We start from the raw sequence: 11,011 nt of genomic DNA, 5'->3' as shown, positions 1-11,011 counted from the left end.
TTAGAGAAGTTTGTGTAACTGATCAGACTCTCTATATCCTCCACCTGTGTTTGCACCCCAGTGGCTGTGTGGAAAATAATTTGGCTGTGACTGAGCTGTGTGTTTCACATAAGAACTGCAAGACCAGTCCTCAAGTCTTGACCTACATTTTGTGTCACACACATTATAACAGAAGAGTGTTTGAGTTTGTCCCGATAACCTGTCTTGGAGATTCACTCAGGACACGTCATTATTGAGCTTTGATCATTTAACAGTATTGTATGTTTCTATGTACAGGTTATTGATCATAGATAATTTGTCTGTCACAGAAACGTTCATTTGTATGACAATTACTGCAGACTTTGGAGTTTTCCTCATTTATGCTACATGTAAACATGGTGAAATCAGAAGAATGTTTGAATTCAATTCAAATCCACTTTAATGAACCTGAATCAAATGAAAGTAAACATTGATTTCAACAAACCAAACATGTTAGTGCCTAAGGCACGTTTTTCCTTCCAAAGATTACGCTGTTGATGAGTTGTGCATAGTGCCTCTATACCTTTACTCCTGTCTGTCGTGTTAGGGAGGACCAATCCACACCAAATAATCATAAAACCACAATGCTAACTTTAACATGCTAACACATTCACAATAACAAAGCTGACATGCTGATATTTAGCAGGTAATATGTTTGCCATGTTCACTATGTCAAAACCCCAAATATCAAATATGATGGTGGCCTGGGGAAACGTCAGGGCCTCACTAAAGTCAGTGGGTTTCTTCCTCTGGAGAGCATGTGTGTCTTTTCAAAACATAATTGAAATTGTTTCCATCCACTAGTTGTTGAGATATGTCAGTCTGGACCAAAGTGGTGGTCGGACTGGACATGGCCATCCATTGAGCATCGCTGCTAGTGTAGCTAAAACAGTCTTACATTCTACTTTCCAGTTCTTCTGGTCTGTTTGTGTGTGTAGCTGTATGCATTTTAATTTTTAGCAAAGAGAGATGCTAGCAATTGTTAACTAGTATTGGCAAGGTCATAATAGCTAATTCATCATCATCTTTTAAGCACTCTGACACAGAGAGGTTCTGATTTTGACATCTGTGAATAAATTAGATGCTTTTTCCCCACTGTGCCCTTTTGCCATCTTTGTTTAAGTCGCTATTTACCAAAGTCACTGTATCATATAAAAAAAGACTGTTTAAGCCACGTTGGGTTCAGTTTATCATAAGAGGCCCTTTGTCGAGCACCTCTTTATTACTGCATATAATGAGTATTATTATTGTAAGTATATTTTTACTCTTTCATGTGCCAGTTTTGTCAGTCTGACCCATCTCTGCCTACAAGAGACACAATCAACTAACATAATAATTGTCATTCAGCAAAGCCACAAGTTCATTCAAGGCTATAGCTCGCAAGCTTAGTTGATTGTCATTGCGCTGTGAAAATCACGTCTTACCTGCACATTTGCATACACCAGCTCATACTTACTGTAAACCCTTCAGATGAATTCCCAATAGCCACTCTTTAGTCTAGTGGAGCCTGCAAAGGAGGAATCCTTTACACATCTGGGTAGAATAGGTCTGGAGTTATTTAGCAGAGGTGTCAATGAAGTCAAAAAAGCATATAATGAAATGCTAAAAAGCCACACTATTTGTTTTTCAGAAAAGTTACCATGCTTCTTTTCATTGTTCCCTATACAATTTGTGGACACTCTGTCTTTGGCAAATGGGAGTGCAATTGGTTCCTAACAGACACACAGACAGACCGATAGCTCAGAATGTTTTACAGTGATTTACCTAATGAGATCTCTACTATAAGAGTGGGAATTAGGATTAGAATGTCTTACAGGTGACTATTATATTACAGTATTTCTGTATACAATATGTGCAATAAGTATGACCACATAAAATACCTTGTTGACCATCTTATCTTATATCCTACTTGGTTCGTAATGATACGTAAGAGCCTGAAAACCAATCAAGCATAGATGTCTCATGCAAGCCAAAGTCTATCATTCAACGTACTTAAACCCATATTTACTCATCACAGTCTGTTTACAGGTTTTGGGGAGTAATACTTCATATATGAAAAAAGTGAGATCTGAGGAATTGCCTTAGGTGATGTCACTTGATTTAGTCAATTAATGTCGAGCCATGTATTTTGAGCTCAATTTCGTTCATGTAATTGGTTGTTTGTGTATCCACAGATTTACATCATCCTGCATTTGTAGCATTCTCTTTGTATGTGGTGGAAACACAATATGAAGATCATTACAGCGCAATAATACTGGGGCATCTGTGATTCTAAATAGTCCAAATGCAAGAGGACTTCTTATTCAGTTGCAAAATTGCACCTATGACACACAATTCATTTGTAAACCGATTAGTCTCAGCAGTAATATAATGAAGGTGTGTGTCTAGCATGCACACCTGATGAGACAAATATTACCAATAATATTCTGACCATTAAAATAAACGCACACAGACATCATCCACAACTATTCATTATGTATTGAATGTCACTGATTAGTAAATAGCGCATCAAAAGCTGAAAGCAAATGACTATGCTGGATGATACTTTTTGGGTCAGATTTTAATTATGTAAGACGAAATGGATTGGAGCGTATAGGTAATATAGTGAAGTGTGACACGCAAACACTCATATTCCACCTCCACAAATAGTGGCGTTTACTTGTTTGTATTGTAAAAGCTGTAGCTGCCTGCAAATCAGTTTTTTTTCTAAACGTCAGTGGCGTTATATGAATAACTCAGGTTATGTAAGGGCGGGGGGGAGTTCCTTGAAAGAAACATTTGAGTTTATTCTATAAGATTTTAAATTTGTACGTTTTTTTTCTTCACAGGGTTTGTACGTTTCCTCGAGGGGTACTACATTGTGTTGATCACCAAGCGCAGAAAGATGGCTGACATCGGTGGCCACTCCATCTACAAAATTGAAGACACCAGCATGATCTACATCCCCAATGACTCGGTCAGGGTTACACACCCTGATGAAGCAAGGTTCTGTCTCTTTCTCGTTCTCATATATTCATTTATACACCATCACTAGTAATGTATAAACACACTCACTGGACACACTATAGTCAAGAAATTGTAATGCATTTTTTTTAATCAACATTGAAATAAAAAGATTATGAATGTCAGAACTTTTAGGAGTCAGTCTGAAACATGTTTTGAGGAACGCAGTTTCTAGTTGCAACGTACAATTGTATGAAGCTTTCATTTCATGTGTTTGCAACTGTGTGTGTATGCATTTGTGCATGCATTTGCTCTCAAACACATCCCATAGTCTACAAGGAAATTGATATCAAACCTGTAGCCCCTTTTAGACATGCGCCCCTTTACATTAATCTGATGGATATTTAACATGTTGGTCTCATGTCTGCATAAGCACCACTTTTACATCAAATTCACAACGCAAATCTTACAATGTCGGACCCAGTAACATTTCCCTAACACTTTCACTTGCAATGGCAAAAAAAAGAAGTCTGAATTGAATGCCGTCAGATTAACGTAAAGGCAGCAGCAAAAGGTAAAACATGCAGAGTGTTTACGTGTCGGTTTACGTTACTGCCTTCTAAGATCTGTAATAGATCTATTATCTCAATCATCGCAAGTGTACCGAATCATGTTGCCACATAGACTAATATTATCAAAGTTTGATAACTTATTGTTAAATTCCCTTTATATATAACTTTTATTTTATACTTATTTCAGATGTGTGTTTGACTGACTGAGTTTTTGCTCTCCTAGATATGTGCGGATCTTTCAGAACGTGGACCTATCCAGCAACTTCTACTTCAGGTACTGTAAGACAGATTCTCTCACAAAAACAGAGCCATTTATCACTAATATATATTTATTAAGATGTAATGCCTGCCCTCCATGGGCCTTGCTCAATGGCACATTGGTAGAGCCCAGGAGGTGAACTGGCACTTCTCAGCTACCAGTCCACAGTCCGTATGGGGACTTGAACCAGCGACCCTACAGTTCCCAAGCCAAGTCCCTACAGACTGAGCTACTGCCACCCCCAAACCTAAATCACCTAAATTTGGTGGAAAGTTAGCAAATGACAAATGATAGCAAAAGATTCAGGAGTTTGATGATGACTTTTTAACATTGTGAAATGAGACTTTTTTTCTTTCGTTTTCACTACTTTATTGAATTGATTGAACAAAATCTGGCATATGCTCCCTTGTTTTTAGGCTCTTTACCAGGTCCAGATAAAAAAAAAAGAAAGCACAATTGTTTTGTACTGTTAAACATTAGAATTGAGAAAGAATAAAGACAAAGTTTTAAATAGAAAATTTGTTTTGTTTCTACAAGATCAACTCAACACAAGGCTGACCATGTGTGATGATGCCCAGAGCTCAGTACTAGTAACATCTATGAAAACAACTTTATTTGACCTTCGTTTTCCTTATACCTATCTTGATAAGTGTGCCATTGGTTGTCACAAGGAGTCTCCACACAGCCTGAAGAATGTATTGAATGTTTTGAATATTTCAGTTCATGCAAAGGTTTTTATGTCAAATTTTTGAGGGTGTAAAATTTTGAAAAGGTGCAAACAACTAAGGAAAAATACCTTTTAGGTTTCATTTAGCATGTGTCCTATTGTGCATGCTTATTTAGACTAACAAAAGCTAGTACTTCTGGGGCACAAATCACAGTCTTGTCTGACATGAAATGCACTTAATGTTTCCAATTGTACAACGTGTGACGGAATTGTTTATTATTTTATTATTAATAATGGAATGGTACAGGCTAAACTTGTTTCAAATAGATATTGCCGTTGTACCCTGCAGCTACAGCTATGACCTGAGCCATTCACTGCAGTACAACCTGACTTTGCTGCAGAGGCCTTATGAACTGTGGTCTTCACCAACTTCCCCTGCTGAGGAAGAGGTTAACAAACAGAGCAAGCAGGACAGCTTCGACATCTTTGAAGATGAGGGTCTGCCTACGCAAGGTGAGCAGAAGTAGCCATTATATTACCTTTGTTTGTTCTATTGGGTGGAGAAGACCTTGTAAGCCTCTTCACATAGTACATTAAAGTCAATTAAAGACACTTTGCTGTTGCCATAAATGCCCATAAAAGTAGAAAGTCACTGATATATCTGCCACAGAGGCGTTTGTTTTGTTGTTTTTGTCATTGAAAATCTATTGAAAAACAATACTTGACTTGTCTTGGCTGATGTGTTCTGTCATATATGACGTGTATTGTAATACATTAACATACGCTAAGTCCCAGTTGCAGCAACTTAATACAAAATTTCTTAACAAGTTTCTAAATATGCTCGTGTTTCACAGCCTGCGTCACCTCAGCTTTTTTCTATTTGTGGCATTCTAACTGATGATTTGGTCTTACCCCATTTCCGTAAAATGATCCTGAGGTTTTATGTGTTCCTACTCTTCTGCCACAGTGGTTTACGGCCTCCAGAGCGAGCCGTACTACAAGTACGTGTGGAACGGGAAGCTGCTGGAACGAGTCAAGGACATAGTGCATCATGACTGGCTCATGTATATAATCCACGGCTTTTGTGGCCAGTCCAGTATCCTTTGAGCATTGTCAAGTCAGTTTTGTTTGTGCATTGCAGAATTGTTTGGCTTTTGCTTTGATTTATGTGTTTTATGTTTTAAAATGTTGTTGTTGATGTTTAAAAAAAATAAATATGCCATACAAACTGTATAGCACCTTCATGGGATTTTGTTGGGACATAACATCTGTCAGCATTGATTGATTTGATTAGTCACACACAAGTACAGCAGAAGACTTTAAAAATCTTTATCTCTCGCAATGTTGTTCTTTGTTGGTACTCCCCCTCATCTCACTCCCAGCATCACTTGTTGAACTGCGCTCGGCCTCCATCACAGCACGTGGATTACACTATAAATGAGCGGGTGAGAGTGTGTGATTCACTACAAAACTGCAGAAGAAATTTGTATTTATTCATAAGGCTTTATCAAAACAAGTATTATGGCAATTAAGCAATTGTTACATCATGTATGTAAACACCACATGCATGATCGCTCCATCTGCTATCTACAGGGAAAAGGCAGCAACATTGTACATATTTAATCAGATAGGCCACGTTTTTTTTTTTTTGGATTGAAGACAAATCCCATGTTTTGCCTTTCATGTTAGTGCTACTGTAGCTTTTGCTTTGAGGTTTTGAGTAGAAACAAGCTGCATACCAGAGATTAGTATTAGGCTCCACATGAATAATTTCCTCTGGATTTTGTGAGAAGCTTTTGTAGCGTTGATGCATGGCTTACTGCTGCACAGGGGCTTTGTGCTTGACTAGAACTGAGTAAACAGTGTGATTTATTATGGTAAAAGTTTGCCTTAGGTCCAGATTTCAATCATTTACCATCAAGTCTCCTTTGCATTAATCACATTATGCAGTGTAAAAAATGTTATTGCCTTTCAGTCAAAACAAGTTACTCTTTTTTTATCAGTAATTTTTTTTTTTTAAGTATTTATATTTTTATGCCAGTTTTTGTATTGCAGTAAGCTACAGTAAGGTGCACTTTACAGTCAGTACTGCTATCACCAATTTTGCGACTCTTATCAAGCAGCATGCTGCCACAGTGACATTGTGTGGGTGCTTTGAGTTTAGACAATTCCTGGAAACAGTTTTGCCTTTATGGCTGTTTTTCTGAGAGGATGAAAGGACTGATGCAATAAGAGGAGACTCAGAGGATAGAGTAAATGCAGAAATTTGGAGAAGATGAGACACTGAAGCAGGCAGGAAAAAAAGGCGATAAGGGGGAAAGGGAAGACATTGGGCCTCATTAAATGTCCCTAAGCAATCAGGTAGAAACAGATTAATAACTTTTGTAGGATGCATTCATTAGATAAGAATAACATTTATATGTGACTTGGACTTGTTTTGAACTGATGCTGTTAAATTGATAGGTCATGACATAAAACACAACTGATGTTAGGCAAAATGCTAAATAAATGCTAAAGTACAGTGACTAGCTTTTTCTTAAGTTTTCAAAAGTGGTTAGTCTACCAAAATAGAAAATACAAATATTTAGTGTAATAATAGTGTGTGTTTTAAAACAGGCGATTGTGTAATGTGGTCAGTGGTGCATTATTCTTTTTTATTATTATTATTATTATTATTCCTTTCTTTTCCTTTTATTCTTCCTTAACCCACCAACTACAGAGCTGCTGATCTACGGCCGACCAGTCCACATCACCCTTTTTGCCAGGCGCTCCAGCAAATTTGCCGGGACCCGCTTCCTCAAAAGAGGAGCCAACTGCGAGGTACAGCGGTTGCCGAGGCAACAGGGAAGAATAGATAGCAGAGGCAGGGCTGAGGGCCACTTGGATGATTGAGATGACTCAGGGTGATCACAGGGGGTTAATTTGGCCCACTGCCTCTTCCTTGAGTATGCATGAGTTGTTTGTGTGGGTGGGTGGTGGAGGTGGGAGGAACTTTAGGAGCAAACATAGATATCTTGCCATCCTGAGATCAGCTTGGACACAATTTTCACAGTTTCCTGCTATTGTGGTCAATGCCAAGTAAAGTAGTTTTTATACAAAATTGCAACTATGTTTCATTATAGAATACTGTCTGATTGGCCTTTATCACAACAGACAGTTTGACTCGTCATAGCAGGAAAGACAGGTGTAACTAATGTGAACGATGGCTCTGTTCCATGTGTAGGTGTATCAATAAGTCATGTCCGTGGGCCAGCATGCACAGTGGCATGGCCCTGAAACTAGTGAGTGCAGCCCTTATTCATATTATTAATTCACCTGTGGTTGTCCTGCTGTGTGATGGCAAAATGTCTGCCGTTAAAAAGGTCTGTGGGCTTAAAGTGTGGATTTACTTGTTATTCTACTACTTTGGAGCAGATGTAGTTTGCCTGGTTGTCATGGATTAGTAGATTTTAAATTCTTGTCCGTGTTGACCTTGATCATGTCTGTTCACGTGAGATGATCAAAAGCTGCAGAACAGCTTCTTAACTGCTGTTTCTGTTTCCATTTTGGAGCACTTCTGAGCACTTCATGGGCTTCTCTTCCATGTTTGCAAGTCAAAGTTCATTATTATCGTTTTGAAGCTTTCAATCATATCACATGATCCTCATCCGCAGATCAAGATTCAGATTGCCAATTCAACATGAACGAGAATTTCCTTGAACTGACAATTCTGTGAACATTTGGAGAGCTCCACTTGCTGATGAAGATTATATAATATGATGAAACATTTCCAAACAGCTACTAAATGGACCTTTTGATGAGATTGTTTTCCCAACCTTTGTGTTTTTCTATTGTTTCCAGGGGGATGTGGCTAATGAGGTTGAGACAGAGCAGATCGTCCATGACGCCTCAGTTATGTCTTTCGCAGCAGGAAGTTACTCCTCATACGTCCAGGTGCGAGGTTCAGTCCCGCTCTACTGGTCCCAGGACATTTCCACTATGATGCCAAAACCCCCAATAAGATGTAAGACTACTGCTAAACCAGATTTATTGCTTACTTTGTACATCAGCTTCTTTGTTTTTCCATTATCAGACTAGTGTGTTAGGGAAAATGGTATCATGGCTTGGATTATTGATGTGCTTTTTGCTGCTTAAAGGGATAGTTTCGATTTTTTGAAGTGAGGTTGTTTAAAGTACTTATTTGTAGTCCAGTAGATGGCGGTCGGCACGCCCCCAGTTTGGAGAAGCAAGTGGCTAAAATACATTTTCTTGCTGACCCCTGTCCACAGCAGTACATTGCTTAACTTCCGTACTGGTACTCCTGCCTGCTTCTCCAAACTGGGGGCGTGCCATCTACTTCAAAATATCCAAACTATCCCATTAATGTGCTCAACATCTGCTTTATAATGGAAAAGGTAGAGAGTTGTCAAAGCTGCCCAGGCTTTGATGGAAGATCTTTGTCGTATCCACTTTGTCCTGATACATAAAGACAGATAACAAATGAAAGATACAGGTATATCCTAACCTTTCATAGGTCAGCTATACAGTATCACAGTAGGTATTTAACTATTTATATTTATAATGCTCAATGTATTCAACCTAACGGCTGCCCAGGACCAGAAATAACCTTGTAGGGACAGAGGAAGAATGTTATTGGAAAAACTGCATTAAAAAATGGAAGAGTGGCTTTATACCAGGGCAATTCTTCCCAACCACTGGGACAAAGATAAGAAAAAAAAAATGAGAACGAAACAGGTGAAGGCAGGACGTCCCCCCCCTCCTGGTTCTCATCTTTGTATCCATTCAGTTGTCTCATTATGAGCAGGATAAAAACACAAAACCAGGGCGAGAGGGGGTGTGTGTGTGTGTGTGTGTGTGAAGATATTGGTGCTTGCATGTGTACAATGCCTGTATTAAATCATACCCCCCCCCCCCCTCCCCAGTTTGCCCTTTAATTCATCCTCAGATGGCATTTACTTGTGTGAGAAACACACTGAGCGTGTCCCTGAGATCCCTCTGTGTATAAACTCATCCTGCTCCTGCTTTGATCCTGAAAGACTTTATTTGACATTTCTCAAATGTTGCCCCATTCTTGCACTATCAGATTATATTTCACTGTGTATGTACATGTAGTTTGACACAGTTTGCCCTTGGTAATGGTATACTTGCTTTACTTTCCTCTTTTAAATTATATTTTTGCATGAGAGTGGTATCGACCTTCTCATGTAATCCTCAGCAAAAAAAGGAATAGGCGTATCTCCCAAAATTACCGTTCATTCACTCGTTCAACATTAATTTATACTCGAGACATCATTGAGGGGACTCACTTACAAAGACAAAGAAAGGCAAAAACAAGAATAAGAAAATAAAAACATAAGAACAATAGAAAGCTACTAAAACTTTTTGAATTGGAAAAATAATTTGATAACTTATTTAGGATGATTTAAAAGAAAATACAATTATGTAAATCAATTACAAGTAGAAGTTTGGAGGTTGAAAATCAGATTTCTAAAATCTCCAAAAGGTACAAGTGAGTTGATTTTAGGGAGGGGCTGTATTTTGTCAGGTGCACTAAAATTAAAGGTTTTTCAAGTTCAGACCAATCTTGTGGAACTTGAAGCAAAACCTGTGCTTTGTTAGTCTACCACCTCATTGAGTGTTGTGAAACTGACATCAAGTCTTAACAATTAAAAACCAGGTGCAGCCTGGTGATTGTGATGCTGGCAGCATAGACTGACACCTGTTAGACGAATCTAGGTCAGCAATGGGTCTGTACATGCTGAGTCCTTATCACATCATGCATTGCCTATTCTCTCGTCCCAGCCATAACTGTCAAGACTCATTGTTACGTAAGTATATACATACAGTCTTTATGACTGCCCTGAAGTGGGCAAATGTCTTGGTTGTGAAGGATATATCCTTAATTGTGTTACTCTTCTTCACCATTATCATCATTATCTACAATCCCTTCCCATGGTACAATAAGAATGTTATAGGGTGTACTGTATGGGGATGTAAACTCTCATCTACCCCTGAGGCCTGAGTCCAAGTGCAGTGCACAAAGTAATGAATTGTGGAGTGAACTTGAAAACTGTGTGCCTGAGCTCCTGTTTGTATTGTTTTAGTGAGCATGAGCTAACCTATTTCCTCTAATTTTTCTTCTGACTGCTTCACTGGTTCAATTTTACTGCCGGCTGCAGGTGTAGGGTTCCGCTGAGTGCTAAATGGAGGCATTAAACATGATTTTAAAATAAATAATGAATAAAAGAATGAAAATGGAAGTGAGAGTGCTTGAGACTTTACAGCTCAGTATTATACTTTTATATGTGTATGTTTATTGGCTCAATGAAACAGACTGGCCCTATTAAAACAAGTTTCCTCATCTACGTATTTTCTTGTCTTACTGAAGAAGCTTGAGAGCACAAACTGCCTTTCAGAATTCCAAATTTTGCTCTGTTTCTTAAATTAACATTTTAAAATGAAACACTTTGTGTCTACACTTTCAGCAGAGACATCCAGATACGATACAGTAGCCTAAAACACGATTATTCTTAACCATCTGATAATGTGATA

General features: G+C 38.4%; 1 protein-coding gene across 2 annotated transcripts in view; it reads left to right on the top strand.

The window, feature by feature from the left end:
• fig4a (FIG4 phosphoinositide 5-phosphatase a) overlaps positions 1-11,011 on the top strand; it is a 56,065-nt gene that overhangs the window by 7,416 nt on the left and 37,638 nt on the right. For both annotated transcript variants that reach the window (XM_078274270.1, XM_078274269.1), the window contains exons 5-10: positions 2,847-3,003; positions 3,757-3,807; positions 4,809-4,972; positions 5,427-5,555; positions 7,179-7,279; positions 8,300-8,462. In XM_078274270.1, the coding sequence (XP_078130396.1) occupies positions 2,847-3,003; positions 3,757-3,807; positions 4,809-4,972; positions 5,427-5,555; positions 7,179-7,279; positions 8,300-8,462 (765 nt within the window). The remainder of the gene's footprint in view (positions 1-2,846; positions 3,004-3,756; positions 3,808-4,808; positions 4,973-5,426; positions 5,556-7,178; positions 7,280-8,299; positions 8,463-11,011) is intronic.

Source organism: Sander vitreus, chromosome 18 (genome assembly GCF_031162955.1).
Source record: "Sander vitreus isolate 19-12246 chromosome 18, sanVit1, whole genome shotgun sequence".
NCBI classification, from domain to species: domain Eukaryota; kingdom Metazoa; phylum Chordata; class Actinopteri; order Perciformes; family Percidae; genus Sander; species Sander vitreus.
This window is presented reverse-complemented; position numbering and strand designations above follow the sequence as displayed.